General features: G+C 40.8%; 1 protein-coding gene across 4 annotated transcripts in view; it reads left to right on the top strand.

Moving 5' to 3' along the window:
* anln2 (anillin, actin binding protein 2) overlaps nucleotides 1–17,302 on the top strand; it is a 57,669-nt gene extending 40,367 nt beyond the window's left edge. For 3 of the 4 annotated variants that reach the window (XM_084335361.1, XM_084335360.1, XM_084335358.1), the window contains 10 exons: nucleotides 4,850–4,898; nucleotides 5,168–5,221; nucleotides 5,387–5,419; nucleotides 8,247–8,271; nucleotides 8,713–8,822; nucleotides 11,143–11,196; nucleotides 11,922–12,008; nucleotides 13,769–13,876; nucleotides 14,353–14,501; nucleotides 15,958–17,302. In XM_084335361.1, coding sequence (XP_084191487.1) covers nucleotides 4,850–4,898; nucleotides 5,168–5,221; nucleotides 5,387–5,419; nucleotides 8,247–8,271; nucleotides 8,713–8,822; nucleotides 11,143–11,196; nucleotides 11,922–12,008; nucleotides 13,769–13,876; nucleotides 14,353–14,501; nucleotides 15,958–16,111 — 823 coding nt within the window. In that variant the 3' untranslated portion in view covers nucleotides 16,112–17,302. The remainder of the gene's footprint in view (nucleotides 1–4,849; nucleotides 4,899–5,167; nucleotides 5,222–5,386; nucleotides 5,420–8,246; nucleotides 8,272–8,712; nucleotides 8,823–11,142; nucleotides 11,197–11,921; nucleotides 12,009–13,768; nucleotides 13,877–14,352; nucleotides 14,502–15,957) is intronic. The other variant, XM_084335359.1, reaches the window with a different exon arrangement.
* The last annotated feature ends 503 nt before the right edge of the window (nucleotides 17,303–17,805 follow it).

Raw genomic sequence — 17,805 nt, 5'->3', positions numbered from 1 at the left:
GGGTGTGTCCTGTATAGTAGGATGGGGTGTGTCCTGTATAGTAGGATGGGGTGTGTCCTGTATAGTAGGATGGGGTGTGTCCTGTATAGTAGGGTTGGGTGTGTCCTGTATAGTAGGGTTGGGTGTGTCCTGTATAGTAGGGTTGGATGTGTCCTGTATAGTAGGATGGGGTGTGTCCTGTATAGTAGGGTTAGGTGGGGTGTGTCCTGTATAGTAGGGTTAGGTGGGGTGTGTCCTGTATAGTGGGGTGTGTCCTGTATAGTAGGGTTGGATGTGTCCTGTATAGTAGGGTTGGATGTGTCCTGTATAGTAGGATGGGGTGTGTCCTGTATAGTAGGGTTGGGTGTGTCCTGTATAGTAGGGTTGGGTGTGTCCTGTATAGTAGGGTTGGATGTGTCCTGTATAGTAGGATGGGGTGTGTCCTGTATAGTAGGGTTAGGTGGGGTGTGTCCTGTATAGTAGGGTGGGGTGTGTCCTGTATAGTAGGGTTAGGTGGGGTGTGTCCTGTATAGTAGGGTTAGGTGGGGTGTGTCCTGTATAGTTGGGTGTGGTGTGTCCTGTATAGTAGGGTTGGGTGTGTCCTGTATAGTAGGGTTAGGTGGGGTGTGTCCTGTATAGTAGGGTTAGGTGGGGTGTGTCCTGTATAGTAGGGTGGGGTGTGTCCTGTATAGTAGGGTGGGGTGTGTCCTGTATAGTAGGGTTGGGTGTGTCCTGTATAGTAGGGTTGGGTGGGGTGTGTCCTGTATAGTAGGGTTAATAAAATCTGTTAATAAAATGTTCAATCAATCAGCAGCATAACCACCCAACCCTACTATACAGGACACACCCCACCCTACTATACAGGACACACCCAACCCTACTATACAGGACACACCCAACCCTACTATACAGGACCCAGTGGTGAGCAGCATAACCACCCAACCCTACTATGGATGGTCCTGTATAGTAGGGTTGGGTGTAGGGCTGTCTTAAATACTTCGATGCTTCGTTCGATGGCACGAGCTTCGAACATAAAAAAAAAAATAGAAGTTTACAAAAAAAAACTGTCCTGTATAGTAGGGTTGGGTGTGTCCTGTATAGTAGGGTTGGGTGTAGGGGTGGGAATCACCAGTTTCATCATGATACGATACGATATCGATTCTTTGGACAACGATACGATATTTGCCGATATCACAAAGTCTCTCACGATACAATACGATACGATTAGATTCAGGTGCCTGCAATCGATATGAGATGATATCATATACCCATTTAACACTTTGACTGCCTAAAAACGCTTTACAGCGTCATTGCTGGCCATGCTAAAGTTGCCGGGGGACGCTGTACAGCGTCCTTATATCAATATTTCAAAAATCTGGAATCGGATTCATATTCCCCCTCCGCTGGCCTGAGATTCACCAGCAGGACCCACTGAGCTCTCTGGCGGTTCAGGAGCGCCATCTGGTGGCCGATCGGCGCAAGCGCTTAACAGGAAGCGCAGTAGAGGTTGTGCTAGATGTCCGTATTGCTTCCGGCCACTCGGGATAGGTTCCGGCACTCTAGCTCGTCACTCTACATAGCGATCGATTGCCAATAACTCGATAAACAACATGATTTGGACGTATATACCATTATACAAGCTGGAGATGGACCGGGTAATAATATATCCCATAATGATAAAATGTCTACTCGACGATGATCGCCCAACGGCGCGCGGAGACTGGGGTGAGTTTCAGCGTGTAACGTTACCATCTTCGATACTAACTGCTTTTATCAACATTTGACCCACATTAGATGATTGGTATAACGCTGCCCACGGAATTATAAACGCCCCCTCGCCCATCCGGTCAACATCAGATGACGTGTAGTAACTTCTAGAAGTACGTCTAGTTGGAATTTTTTATATCGCGCTGATTGCCATCAAACTGTATTTCATCATCAATATAATGCATTTGGGGCTATATATCACGTTCTGGAGAAAGTTGCAGAAAGAGATGAAAACATACTTATACATTAGACCATACTTTACTATGAATATGTGAATGAAAAAGTTTAACGTTGCTACACAATGAACAATACATATAGGACTTTGAATGGGCCCTAATAATGGCAATGTAGCAATAGAATTTAAAAAGTTATAGCCCTGCAAAGAAGGGGACTTTCTCCATAGACAAATAGTGCTGGCAATCTATGGTATATCATTAATTTAACCCAAGGCAACCAAAGTGTTAACACAATCAGTAACATTTAGATCAACAAAAAAAAGGTAATGAAAATATCATTTGACATTTGTATTTTTGAGCTCTTCCAGACATTTAAAGGAAAATCAATCTATTGTTTTTAATACAAATAGACCTCCTGTTCACTGTAAAGTGCCACGTTTTTATATATTGAGCTTTAAACTTTAAGCTAAATTTTTTGGAACTCAAAACTCACAACCTCCCTCTCCCAAACCGTTCCTACAACAATTTGTTGATGTTGCATGATCATGTATAGGCCTACATTTATTATGTATTATATTGTTTATGTTTAAATAACATTTAAACATCAAACTCCTCTGACCTCATCTGGTCTTAACAAAGACGCGCGCACACACACACACAGAAAGGGAGAATGCTATGCTGTAACATCTACACACACGGAGCTACTGCTGTTGTTCTTGGGCGGATATGAGACTCGCCACAGGATTTTCAAAATAAGAGTATCGATATGAATCAATCTTATTACATCGCATCGATCCGATTCGATTGTTGATAATTACATCGATGTATCGATCTGGATCGATGTATCGTCCCACCCCTAGTTGGGTGTGTCCTGTATAGTAGGGTTGGGTGGTCCTGTATGGTTGGGTGGTCCTGTATAGTAGGGTTGGGTGGTTCTGTATAGTAGGGTTGGGTGTGTCCTGTATAGTAGGGTTGGGTGGTCCTGTATAGTAGGGTTGGGTGGTCCTCCCTGGCAGAGAGGCCAGAGCTGCATTGGCATCTGGTTCTATGTAAAGCCATGATTGGACAATGCCCAATTTATCTCACTTCTCCACTGGAGTGGACATCTGGACCCTATGGTACACGATCCAATGACTGGCTCTCACACTTAAAGCACCTACTGAACTTGGGAAGTCTGCTTTTAGCTTCTGTGCTCCTGATATGTGGAACATCATACGACAAACTCTAAGGCTCAATACTTTGGTATCATTTGGTCAGTTTAGATCCTTAATCACCAACCATTCCACCAGAATGTGCAATTGTTTTAATTATGTTAATTGTAATTAAACTATGATTGCTCTTATTATATATTGTGTATTTATTATGTTTGTATTGAATGTGATTTAAATGAATTCGAGTTGAAATAAAAATGTAATGTTAGTTGTGCGTCCCTATATGTTGAGTGAATGTTAGTTGTGCGTCCCTATATGTTGAGTGAATGTTAGTTGTGCGTCCATATACCGGTATGTTGAATGTTAGTTGTGAGTCCATATATTGAGTGAATGTTAGTTGTTTAATGAATGTTAGTTGTGCGTCCATATATTGAGTGAATGTTAGTTGTGCATCCATATATGTTGAATGAATGTTAGTTGTGCGTCCATATGTTGAGTGAATGTTAGTTGTGCGTCCATATATGTTGAATGAATGTTAGTTGTGAGTCCATATATTGAGTGAATGTTAGTTGTGCATCCATATGTTGAATGAATGTTAGTTGTGTGTCCATATATTGAGTGAATGTTAGTTGTGCATCCATATATGTTGAATGAATGTTAGTTGTGCGTCCATATGTTGAGTGAATGTTAGTTGTGCGTCCATATATGTTGAATGAATGTTAGTTGTGAGTCCATATATTGAGTGAATGTTAGTTGTGCATCCATATATGTTGAATGAATGTTAGTTGTGCGTCAATATATTGAGTGAATGTTAGTTGTGCATCCATATATGTTGAATGAATGTTAGTTGTGCGTCCATATGTTGAGTGAATGTTAGTTGTGCGTCCATATGTTGAGTGAATGTTAGTTGTGGGACGATACATCGATCCAGATCGATACATCGATGTAATTAGCAACGATCGAATCGGATCGATGCAATGTAATAAGATCGATTCATATCGATACTCTTATTTTGAAAATCCTGTGGCGAGTCTCATATCCGCCCAAAAACAACAGCAGTAGCTCCGTGTGTGTAGACGTTACAGCATAGCATTCTCCCTTTCTGTGTGTGTGTGCACGTGTCTTTGGAAAGACCAGATGAGGTCAGAGGAGTTTGATGTTTAAATGTTATTTAAACATAAACAATATAATACATAATAAATGTAGGCCTATACATGATCATGCAACATCAACAAATTGTTGTAGGAACGGTTTGGGAGAGGGAGGTAGGGAGGGGTTTTAGGTTGAGTTTTGAGTTCCAAAAAATGGAGCTTAAAGTTTAAAGCTCAATATATCAAAACGTGGCACTTTACAGTGAACAGGAGGTCTATTTGTATTAAAAACAATAGATTGATTTTCCTTTAAATGTCTGGAAGAGCTCAAAAATACAAATGTCAATTATTTTCGTTACCTTTTTTTAGTTGATCTAAATGTTACTGATTGTGTTAAATGGTCATATGATATCATCTCATATCGATTGCAGGCACCTGAATCTAATCTAATCGTATTGTATCGTGAGAGACTTTGTGATATCGGCAAATATCGTATCGTTGTCCAAAGAATCTATATCGTATCGTATCATGATGAAACTGGTGATTCCCACCCCTAGTTGTGCGTCCATATATGTTGACTGAATGTTAGTTCATGTGCGTCCCTATGTTTGTCGACCAGGCATTGTACCATAGAGATATGTCGTATCAAGGGTTATGCAACGCAACACTTCCTTTTGTTTTGCAGAAAGGACATCCGCTCCAACTTTGAGATCGATGTGGAAGTGTACAGCCTGGTGAGAGAGGAACTGTCACACTTTGTTTTCATCCTTTCTGTTTTAGATAAATGTACAGCCCAATTAGGATTGTCACGACCCCCTAGTTCTTTCCTATAATTCTGTGTTAATTCCATGATACCTGAACCTTTAAATTACATGCTTATTCCACATACGTATACCTGATTGAGTCTATGTGGCATTTACGCCAAAGGATCGTAGAATCTTCCCCAGTTCACTTTTTAAATGGATATTAAATTTTTTCTTTCTTTCTCTTTTTTTTCATCCAGTCTTCCACGTCTGGGAACAACTGCAACATTGAACGCTCCGCCACAAAGACACGGGTGAGAAGAAGCCATGATCACGTTTTTATCACAGAAATCATTCACTCCTTCAGCTGCTAATCATGCCTATGATTTATGTTGTTTGTGGGGTGAATTTGCCACACCGTACGTACAACATGGTACATAGCAGGGACTTGAACTTGTGTTGTATTTTACCCTCTCTAGACCACTCCCAGAAAACTTCTAAGCTCCATCACGGTGAGTGTTCTGCTTTCATCCCTGCCCCAGGAGGAACTCTGTGCGTTAGGGATACGACAACATGCTTATGTCGTGATTTAATTCGATCCATGATACAGCGTTCACGATTCAATACAACCACAATACTTTAAAGGGATAGTTCTTGTTTTTTGGAACCCTACTAGCCCTATTTCCTACTTACCAATACAGTTGTTGATTGGTAGAGTCCTTTCTCACCATAACCCAGTGGTTCCCAAACTTTTTTTTGGGTAGTTGGAAATATTTTCGAGCCCCACCTAACCTGGTACCCACCTAAATGTAGGCTAGAATAAATTGTAGGCTACAAACATGCCATTCCCTCTACTACTAACAAGACAAGATTAACATAACAAGACACAATTATAGTTTTATATTTTATTTGAAAATTAACAAAAGCTTGGCAAATGATCCTGTGCCACTGTGAAATAATTAGGCCTAATTCAAGATGTAGGCCTACAGTAGGATAGATTTATTTTCATTCAAATAATAATAATTAGCCTAATTTGCCACCTTTTTGTGGCTAAACGTATTTAGGCTTCTGAATGTGCTCTGTATAAAGACACATGACAGTCTGTAAATTTTTGTTGACATTGGCGTATATCAGTTTTGGTCAGTGGTGCAGTGGTGACTTTATCTCTGGTTGCACTATGTTTTAATGACGCTCCCGCGCATGGCCATACATTTTCCTCGCTAATAAAGACGATGCCTAATTGCCTCTAGGAATGGAATGTAACGCATTTCATTCACAGGTTTTGTGTGAATGGTCCAACTGTAGTATTTGAACACACCTGACGACCTGAGCTATTGTTATGCAAAGTAGCCAGGTGGGTACTTGGCGCAGAGTCGAGTGGAACGCATTCTGCTCAAAGACCTGGTGGAATGGCGTGCAACCCCGTCCCATGACCACAGCATCACTGGTTTTGGTGCTAAATTTATATTCTTACTTTTTTTTCTCCACGACCCGCCTGCAGTTCCTCTGCGCTCCACTAGGGGGAACCACTGCCATAACCCATGCTGTAGATCTCCGTGAGCCTCAGTCAGCTTGTACAGACAGGAGCTTGACCCCATTGACTTTGTATTAGTTTGTGGCTAGTATGAACAACGGCTGAGAAAGGAGCCGTCAGCAACATCACTGGTAAGCAGGGGTGTAAAAAGTACCCAGAAATTATACTTAAGTGAAAGTATGGGTACCGTCTCAAAATCGTACTCAAGTAAAATTCTGAGTATCTGGCTAAAAACACACTTGAGTAAAAGTCAAAAAGTTTCTATTTTTAAATGTACTTAAGTACTAAAAAGTACGTAAAAACTTTTTTATTCCGGGGCAATGAAATGTTCCGTTTCGTCCTCTTCATCACTCGTACTATCGTTTGTGGCCATCTTCTGTAGCTTGTCACTCTGACGGTCTATTCTTCTGATAGCAGGCGTTTAATCAAAGACCCCGCTTTCTAGTCTTGCACAAGGACCAATCAGCATGGGTATGGGCGGGTTAATTTTCCATTGATGGGGATTTGATTGGCTGTTTTTAAATAAAGTGCGGCCGCAGGATTAATAACGTTAACGTTAGTTCGGCCAGAGAAACAAATATACTAATTAAAATGGTTGGCCCTGCGATATTTGTACTTTGTACTTTGCAGGTCTGCATTTTAAATGTAAGGAGTAAAAAGTGTATTTTTTTTCTCTGAAATGTAATTGAGTACAAGTATACAAACCTAATAATACTTGAGTAAAGTACAAATCCCCAAAAGCAGTACTTAAGTATTGTAACGAAGTACAATTACTCAAGTACTTTACACCCCTGCTGGTAAGTAAGAAATGGGGGTTAGGTTCCAAAAAGCACAACTATCCCTTTAACTCTGATGATCGCAGTGCAGATGGAGCGCTCTTCTCCGTCTCAGGTTTGACGTTTGACTACAGCCTGCTGCCATGTCTGAAGGAGTCGAGGTTGTAATGTTACCAGAGACGGTATTGCATGAATATGGTGATGGCGCCCCCTGCTGTACAAACTGTAATGGGCGACGGAGAGCTTGTAAAAGTGCATGTCATCTAATTTGTGATTATTTATTACAAAGGCAGAATAAAATGTAGCTGATATCGCAATGAGATTTTTCGGCCCGGTGACGCGCGCCTGCATGGTGCCTGCATGGAAAAACAACCCATCAATTCTCATATGATTTGTTTTATAATTTTTTTTTTTTTTTTTAATTATGTTTTTTACTCTTCGAGAGGCCCTTTTGTCCTCTCGCTAGGCCGTCATTGTAAATAAGAATTTGTTCTTAATTTACCTGCCTGGTTAAATAAAAATATAAAATAATTCTGAAAACTTTGCCCTTTTCATTTTGTGTAGCCAGTTGCTCTCCACTCTTCCCAAGTTTAAATGAGTTTCATGATCACTTGTTTCATGTTTGATGGGATATTAATTGTATCTTCCATTGTGTTACATCCGCAAAGAGAAATGGCACAAGAGTGCAATATCTTCCGGTCTTCACTCTTAACATTACATCTTAACATTCAACATTACAATGGCATTGTCCATAAGTACTATTGTGGCTTCCTTCTACTCGCTTTCTAAAAAAAACATCTACTCCTTGCCGATATAGACATTTCCAACACATTGGTCTTTCAAGTTATCTGGCTTGTTATATTCACGGTGTGGTGACTTGTTTGGCTCGTCAGGCTTGATGTCGGATGACTCACGCGGTTAATCTAAATAAATGAGGTTGTTCCAACACAACAAAGAAAATAGACAATAATAATTTACAATAATCAAACATTTTGAAAAATAAATAAGAATGTCCTTGTTTCTTTTCAGCTTCGATCCAACAACAGTATGGCATGTAAGTAGCTGTTGAGAACACAAGAGGTTTGACTTAAAAGGATGACCAATGGATCATTGATCTGATCTATGTTCTTTTTAAGATGGTATGAGTCCACTGTCATCAATAAAACAAAATATACGAGTGGAAATCATGAAGCATTCATCGTAGATTAAATGGTACATTTAAAGTTTTTTTTTTATGTATATATCAAAAGGCATCACAAAGCTTTTCCTGTTGGATTCTAACAACAAGGTGTTCCTCTGGTTAATGGCCATGGATCTATTTGGAAAGAAATATGACCTGTACAAATGTTAAACCAAAGATAATTACAATTTATTGAGAATTTTTTTTAATAAATGAAACACAATTTCACTCTCCACATAGAAAGGTATGGAACATGATTCAGCGGCAGTATTTGAATGTGAAGTGTTTGTTCTTCCCTCTGTCCACCTCCTCCAGCTGCAGCGATGCCTGGCATGAGCACTCAGCGCTCCAGTAACTTCTGTCTGGTGGGCTCTCATAAGATCACCCTGGCCTCGCTGGGCCAGAGTAAGTTCCCCCTGGACAAGGTACGTAGAAGATGGGTCCTCAACCTCGTATATATATAACTAGATGGTGCAAGGCGGAGTCCCCAGCGTAGTTCACTGGCGGCCATCTTGTCACAGGCAGCACGCCCACTCATAACATGAATGTCTATGGTGCATGTACTATTGAAATAACCATAGCTTGCAAAATGTTCTATCGATTTACAAACGGTTTGGTTTATTACAAACGTTATTAACGCGGCTTGCACACGTGGAAATTATTTTAAGTATGCAGTATGATAACTACATCTCTGACGTTTATAACAAACCAAACCGTTTGATAATCGGTGGAAAATTTTGCAAGTTATGTTTTATTTTTTTTCAATAGTACATGCACCATAGACATTCATGTTATGAGTGAGTGCTGCCTGTGGCAAGATGGCCGCCATGTGGCAACGTCTGTCTCCATTGGCCAGCAGCGCGGGTAAATCATCTAGCCTTTACATATATCATTATGTCTATGCTCAACCTCCCTACATAGGCCGAGCTAAGCCCCGCCCTGGTGAGGTCTGTTCTTGGGTCTCGTCCAGCTGGATGAAGTTTTGTTTAGACGGACTGTTTAAATGACCAATCGGGTATGCCTTCTTTTTGACTGACAACAGCTGGCAACCACTCATGTCTGTCTACGCGTCGCCAACGAGACTGGTGTGGAGTTGAGGTGTGTTGGGAGAGGTACACATAGCCTACGTGGAGAGGCTTTGCAACCTAATGTGTTATCGTAACTGCTTGTGTGCAGCCCTTTGCAAACGCTAGGTCTATGAATCTCTTTGTCGTCCTCGTTTGCTTTCAACCACCCGAGCACTTGGCACTCACATGTGTTGCACTTGCGCTTCTGAAAACGTACACTGTGCAAAGGGTATTCTGAACACCATACGCCAGCTTAGAACATTTTAAAATCTGCCATTTGTAGAACAGGCACAGGCAGTACACAAAACGGTAGTAAAAACCACCCTCTTATGAATTAAAACCCTTTCACAACCACAATACAGAAGGTTAACCCTTTCACTACCACACTACAGAAGGTTAACCTTTCACTACCACACTACAGAAGGTTAACCTTTCACTACCACACTACAGACTGTTAACCTTTCACCGGTTAACCGTCTGTAGTGTCGTCTGTAGTGTGGTAGTGAAAGGGTTCACCTTCTGTATTGTCGCAGTGAAAGGGTTAACCCTTTGGTAGTGTGGTAGTGAAAGGGTTAATACTAATTTTCCATAATGATTGTGTTCCATGTGGGCCACTTTGCGACACGTTTCAAGTCCGAGCTCTTCCTCAGACTATAAGGACAAGAAGACTTCCTCTCTGTGCATTCAGTAGAGAGCTATCCGGTTATCCGGCAGCACAAATGAATGGAAACTAATATGGACCAGCTAGCCTAACTGTTGGCCAAAAACACCTCCCTTAGTTTTAAGCTAGGCTAGCTGATCCGTATCCGCTTCCATTCATTTGTGCTAAGCTAGGCTAGCTTGCAGCAGGATAGCTCTCGACTGAACACACGGAGAGGATATTGCTATCCGTCTTCTTGTTAGACTCTGGAGAAGACTGTAAGCTATTTTCCCATAATGTTGGCCTGGTCCTTTAATAAATTGCGTTGCTTTTTGTATTTTACAGTTGCTTCCCTTCACTCTCCTTTTTTTCTATTTCCAGTTGTGGAACCAAATGACGTCCAATTCTGATAACGCATTAGGTGTTGATGTGTATTATATTTGTGTTCCTACTGCATGGTATTTAGTCAGGTAGTACACAGGACTATCCACACATCATGTACAGTAGACGACCACACACATCATGTACAGTAGACAACCAGACACATCATGTACAGTAGACAACCAGACACATCATGTACAGTAGACGACCAGACACATGTACAGTAGACTACCAGACACATCATGTACAGTAGACGACCACACACATCATGTACAGTAGACGACCAGACACATCATGTACAGTAGACATACCCTTCCTGCTGACTTGTCATACAGAACTTGTAACTCACATTGGATAAAAGCGTTCAGCTGAATGACTAAATGTACACATCATGACGTCACGCAGAATGTACACATCATGACGTCACGCAGAATGTACACATCATGACATCACGCAGAATGTACACATCATGACATCACACTGAATGTACACATCATGACATCACGCTGCACAGAATGTACACATGACATCACGCAGAATGTACACCTCATGACATCACACACTTTGGGCTCGAGTCTCAACGTTTTAAGTTCCTTCACATGGGTCTCTCCGTTTCTGTTTCTTTTTATATTTCTTTTTCCTTCTCTTTCCACTCAGATGCAATTTGAAGGAAAGATCAGGAAGTTGCTGGGGGATGAGTTTCAGGAAAAGGTTTTCACTCTTTTCACCGACGCTGCTTCACCTTTCTCACTTCCTGTCTGCTCCGCCGTGCATGACTCTGACTGGCCTTTAGCATGCTCCAATTAGACTGCTCCAATTAGACTGTGCAAGTGCTTGTGTGGATGCTTGTTTCTTCAGAAGCCATAGGAAAACTCTTCTAGTGCTGTAGATGACTAGTGCTTAATGAAAATACCAGCAGGGCTGGGGTCGATTCAGGAAAAAGATTTTCTTCAGAAATGTAATAAAAAAAATATAGAGAGATTTGGCATGAGAAGGATGTAATGTCGAACCCATTCCAAAATAACAAGCGAATTGCTCCCATCATTTGGAAATTAATGAATGTTTAACAATTGGCTAACTTTTGGGGGTGCAAATAATGCAAATTATGCAATAATGCTAATAATAAAGACAAACTATTTTTTTGCAATGTTTAAGGATAAATATTATTTTAATGATGGGTAACGTTTGGTAAGTAGGTTTAAAATGGTGAGTCAAATGGATAGTTCGATTTGTAACTGATCGTTAATTAACGGTTTGTTAACATAATAGTTCCTCATTAGTTCCTGAGTACTTAATCAGTATTATTGTATTCCCTAAAGGTTAAGTGTTAGCCACGTTTCTTTGTGTATTTGGATTGATGGATTGATTGAATTGACCCCAACCCCATACTGTGTGATTTATTCTGAGTATTTACTGTGTCCGTGTTCTGCTTGTAGGTGCCCTTCCTGTCTCCTCTAGAAGGGAACATCTACCTGCGTCTGGACAGCCAGGGTCACTCCAATGTCCAGCACCAAGGCTTCCTGGTCAGTAGAGCGTCGGCGGTGCCCCAAGTCGATTGGTCGATTAGCCCTTTTTTGGTGCACGATTTCACTGATGAGAGGACTGAACATTCTAATAATGGCCACTGACCACTGAAGGCAACATGACTTTTAGAATTCCGAGAAGAATTCAAACTAAAATGAGATTCTGAGAGATGTACAGGGTTAATTGAAATGGTTAATTGGGCAGCAAGGCCATTTCCAACCTTTTCCTTTTGTCAGTTGGTTGTTTTAATGCTGACTTGGTTATTAGTCATTACTGGAGAATGATGAGCACATTTCAGGCATCCTAAAGCTATTCAAGATGTGTTTTGTTGGCACGGTGGTTGGCACTGTTGGCACTTTCACAGCAAGAAGGTGTTGGGTTCAAACCCCAGCAGGAGGCCCGTCTGTGTGGAGTTTGTGTGGCTTTCCTCCAGGTACTGAGGTTTCCTCAAAGACATTCGATTAGATAAAAATGTATTGTCATCGTACAGCACCAAGTACAGTACAACGAAGAAAAGGTTGGCATCTAACCAGAGTGCAAGGTAACAGTAAAGTACATAACAATATACAGTAACAATTGATTAAATGCAATATATAACAAAGCTACTGAGTCAAATACAATATGCAAATCTGTTATTAGCATAATTATTATGTACAGTGATGCAAGTATAACATTTAAATACATTATGGTACTAAGCCATACTGGCCAGTAGTCTTAACTAATAAGAGTAGGTATGGGATATATACAGATATACCGGTAGATAAAAATATGTAATATGTAGCATGTACAGTCAGTACACAGAGTGGGTATATATACAAGTATGTAAATAGGAGTATATGCTCATATATTCATAGATTGATAAATATATATACAGCATGTACAGTGTTATTGTACACGGCTGTCATATAGTGTTATATGGGTAGATGTTTTGTTTACAGTGTAGGCCATGAAGGCAGTTCATGGGTATAGGTTGACTATAGGCAACAGTTTCCTGCCATTGCCCTTGACCAAGGTACTGGCATCACGCAGGTTGTGGCTGCCCACTGCTCCTAAACAGTTAGGATGGGCCAAACGCAGAGGCTGAACTTCCCCAAGGGGATTAATAAAGATACAGCTTTATTTACCAATTTAACCGAGATGAGCAGTACATTTTAAAGAGGGCCTTCTACATGATTTAGATTAACTTGCGTTGCTAAATTACCAGTTACACCATTGCTACACAAAGTCTGGAAAACACTTAGTGTAAGGACTGTGTATTTGCATATGAATGGGATTGTTTCTCTTAACTTCACAAGCAAGACAGGCTCTGCCAATGGCTCTCTTTCACATAGGGGAAGGACAAGTGAGGATTAGGAGTAACCACTAATCACAATGTCTATTTACAACTAGGGATGCTCGATATTGGCTTTTTTACCGATACCGATATTCCGATATTGTCCAACTCTTAATTTCCGATACCGATATCACCGATATCAACCGATACCGATATATGCAGGGTTTCCCCCCCAAAAAAACGGAATAATTTCAGGTAACTAATAATTTCACTGTATGCAATATTGTTATTGTTTTAATTTTTTTTTAAACCGATACCGATATTTTCCGATATCACATTTTACTGCCGATTATCGGCCGATAATATCGGTCGGCCGATAATATCGGACATCCCTATTTACAACCATGACAAAGTTTATGCTACATATTTCCTCGCATCATAACATTGAATTCCTGTATTTTATGAATCCTCTTCTCTTCCTCCCAGACCATGTTCGAAGTGCGGAATGGGTTTGGAATATGGCACAGACGATACTTCATCCTGGAGGGATATTCCATGTCGTACTGGAACCACCCCAATGACAGGGAAAGCAAGGTGGGCTAGTATAGAATAGAAATACTTTATTTTAATTTGGCACTACAAATTGCTCACAGTAAACATTTAGGGAGACGAAACAAGTTCATGATACAGTGAACCAATGCAATTAATACAATACTCCTTAGATAAACCACCTCAAAGATTCTTTGGGATCCAAAAGTTGGTCTTTGTGGTGAAATTAATATTATTTGAGGATAAAGAACACGCTTAGCATGAATTAATGAAGTGAATACAGACCACTAGCCTAGCTTAGGCTAGCTGGTCCGTATCCGCTTCCATTCACTTTCAACACTTTATTGAATGTAGATGTTAAAGAAATTAAAATTATGTATTGAGACTTTTAATTAAATAATTTGACTTTTGAATCTACTAATGAAATCTGATGAAAAAGTGAGTTTGACGCCCTGGCCTGGTGCCCCACACACCTGTACCCCCCCCCCCCTCCTGTTGTGTCTGATGTCTTGTGCTCCCAGGAAGCAGAGGGCAGCATATCTCTGTCCAGCTCCTCCAGTCAGAGCGTGGAGCCAGTGACGAGGGACTCCTGTGCTCGACCTTTCACCTTTGAGCTGGTCAGCAGCATCCAGGCCCTGCAGCAGAAGGACAGCGAGAACACAATGGCCAAGTAAGTTCTCCGCAAGACGTACCGCTTACATATGTGGTCTCCAGGCGCTTAGTTGTAGAGAAGATACCAGTAGTAAGGTAGAAGTCGCACACTAAATAATGCTTTCAGAGAAAAGACCATATTGAAAACATACCTTAGGCCAGGGGTTCCCAAACTTTTCAGGCCGCGACCCCCAAATAACGGTGTTATTTGGGGGTCGCGACCCCCACTATTATAGGAGGTAAAAAAATAAATATATATACCGGTATATATTTATTAGGGATGTCCGATATTATCGGCCGACCGATATTATCGGCCGATATCGGCAGTAAAATGTGATATCGGAAAATATCGGTATCGGGTTAAAAAAAAAAAACAATAACAATATTTGTTATATATCCAGTGAAATTATTAGTTACCTGAAATTATTCAGTTTTTTGGACGGGGAAACCCTGCATATATCGGTATCGGTTGATATCGGTATCGGAAATTAAGAGTTGGACAATATCGGAATATCGGTATCGGTAAAAAAGCCAATATCGAGCATCCCTAATATTTATATATATATATTCTTTTTTATAAATGGAAATGTATGGTTGAAACATGCAAACGTTCAAACGCACACACACTAATAAGCATTGGAGGCTTTTAACCAGGGCCGGACTCGGGGAAATCATTCAGGCCAGGAAATATAGTGCAAAATATAGCCCCAGTCAGGCCACTTTTTAAGCTGGGGGTCTGGGGGTCCCCCACCAGGATTTTTTTTTGTTACAAAGACTTCATTTCCTGCATTCTGGTGCAGGAATTCTTTTATTTGTACCCTTTAAATGCCAGTGTTTGTGATGGCATCACAAATTATTGTTAAAAAAACAGGCTAGCATAATGATTAGCAACAACACAGATTTTTATGGATTTTCAGTTTTTTTGTAATTGATAAAAAATACAATCTTATTCCACTTCAGCCCTGATCATAACACCACATATTCATTTTATAATTCTAACCCTTTAAATGCCAGTGTGTGTGATGGCATATATTTGCAATGCAAAGTAGATTTTTCTGGGGGGGATTATTACAGGCTAGCATGTGTCAATGATTAGCAGTTTTTTGTAAGGGTCCCGCCTCCACCAATCACATGCGGCTCCCTTGTGTGTGTGTGTGAGAGCAAGAGAGAGAGAGAGAGAGTTTTCCAACTTGTGTGAGTTGCAGTGATCTCCTGGTTGTTCCCCACCTAGGTTATCTAACTATTGCACCGCTGCAACTAGAAACACTGGCCTGGCCTGCTTCTAAATTCAGTGGCCTGACTGGATTATTATTTAAAAAAAAAATTAAATCATCTGGCGACCCCCCCCCCCCCGCGCGGCAGCTCGCGACCCAACTGTGGGTTGCGACCCCGACTTTGGGAACCCCTGCCTTAGGCGGAAAGCGTATCGGTGTGTCGCCAACACGGGCTCACCCGTGCGCCTCTGTGCTCCCCAGGTGCTGGTTCTCTGCGGACACCAAGGAGGAGCGGTCTGACTGGATGGACAACCTCAACCAGGTTCTGTTGGACCTCCACACGTGGAGCCACCCACCTCTGGACCACACGGACACACAGCAGGCCACCACCTCCAGCACCAACATATCCATCTGATTCCAGTGGGAGTTGTGGTGGCCAGTCCATTTACCTTTCCATTTAAATGAGCTCTTAACCCTTTCACCACCACTCTACCAAAGGGTTAAACCCTTTCACCACCACTCTACCAAAGGGTTAAACACTTTCACTGCCACACGACAAAGGGTTAACCGTCTGTAGTGTGGTAGTGAAAGGGTTAAAGGGGCACTTCACACAAAAAAAACAATGCTGATTTATTTTGCACATAATCTCACGCATACCGAAAACTGTTTTGCACACATTCATTTAGTTTGTCAGTTATTGAGATTAAATGAGTTTGAATATGGCCACCAGTGATGTCATCTGGGACGTTTGCATGTGTGCAAAACTGAGTTTTTGGCTGTGTGAAAGTATGTGCAAAATAAATCTGCATTGTATTTTGGTGAAGTGCCCCTTTAACCCAGTTAACTGTAAATCTCCCCACATCTTCCTCTGTATGGACAGAACTGGTCATCTATATCTTCCTCTGTATGGACAGAACTGGTCATCTATATCTTCCTCTGTATGGACAGAACTGGTCATCTATATCTTCCTCTGTATGGACAGAACTGGTCATCTATATCTTCCTCTGTATGGACAGAACTGGTCATCTATATCTTCCTCTGTATGGACAGAACTGGTCATCTATATCTTCCTCTGTATGGACATAACTGGTCATCTATATCTTCCTCTGTATGGACAGCACTGGTCATCTATACTCTGTATGTACATAACTGGTCATCTTCCTCTGTATGGACAGAACTGGTGATCTATATCTTCCTCTGTATGGACAGAACTGGTGATCTATATCTTCCTCTGTATGGACAGAACTGGTCATCTATATCTTCCTCTGTATGGACAGAACTGGTCATCTATATCTTCCTCTGTATGGACAGAACTGGTCATCTATATCTTCCTCTGTATGGACAGAACTGGTCATCTATATCTTCCTCTGTAGGGACAGAACTGGGATTTTGCCTGCTTCCAATTCCCTGAAATGTGGACTCATCCTCTACCAAGAGATATAAAGGATTTGTGTTATTGCACAGTTATATACACGTCCTACAGTGTGTTGAGTACAGTAAGGGGGAATAGAAGGGTCATGAGGTACAGCACATTTTCACTTTCTTTTTACTATTCTATAAAGTTATCATTTACATAAATAAATATCATTTATCTTTTTCATTCAAACTGGTGTTGTGTCCCTCATGTTGCCGCTTTCACAATAATCAATCAGCCGTTTACAGGTATCTTATTCTAATAGATCAGGGGTGGGCAATTATTTTTCCCAGGGGGCCGAATGAGCAACTGAAAATATGTTGGAGGGCCGGGCCAAAATTCCAAACTCAATTATGCATAATATACATTTTATTTCTATATAAAAAGCAGTAAATGGCATTGTTTTGACCCCTGGTAAGAGTGTATGTTATTATTTGGCAATTAAAAGGTGAGGTTAGCTTTCAAAAATATCATTGATTCAAATAGAATTTATTTCCAAAATGATAAACAAAATGTGAAACATTAATAACAAAGGGCATTTTGAGTTTCATATACTATTGAAACAAGGATTTTCTTAGCTTTCTAAAGACATCACATCATCTTATAGCAAAGACATGTCACTGAACTGTGTAAAGAAAAGTGTCCCAGTTTTGTAGACTTTTTTTACTTTACATGCCTATATTAAACATTTAATG

Source organism: Notolepis coatsorum (genome assembly GCF_963971535.1).
Source record: "Notolepis coatsorum genome assembly, chromosome: 18".
NCBI lineage: Eukaryota > Metazoa > Chordata > Actinopteri > Aulopiformes > Paralepididae > Notolepis > Notolepis coatsorum.
The sequence above is the reverse complement of the archived record's forward strand: the minus strand, read 5'-3'. Positions and strand labels throughout refer to the sequence as shown.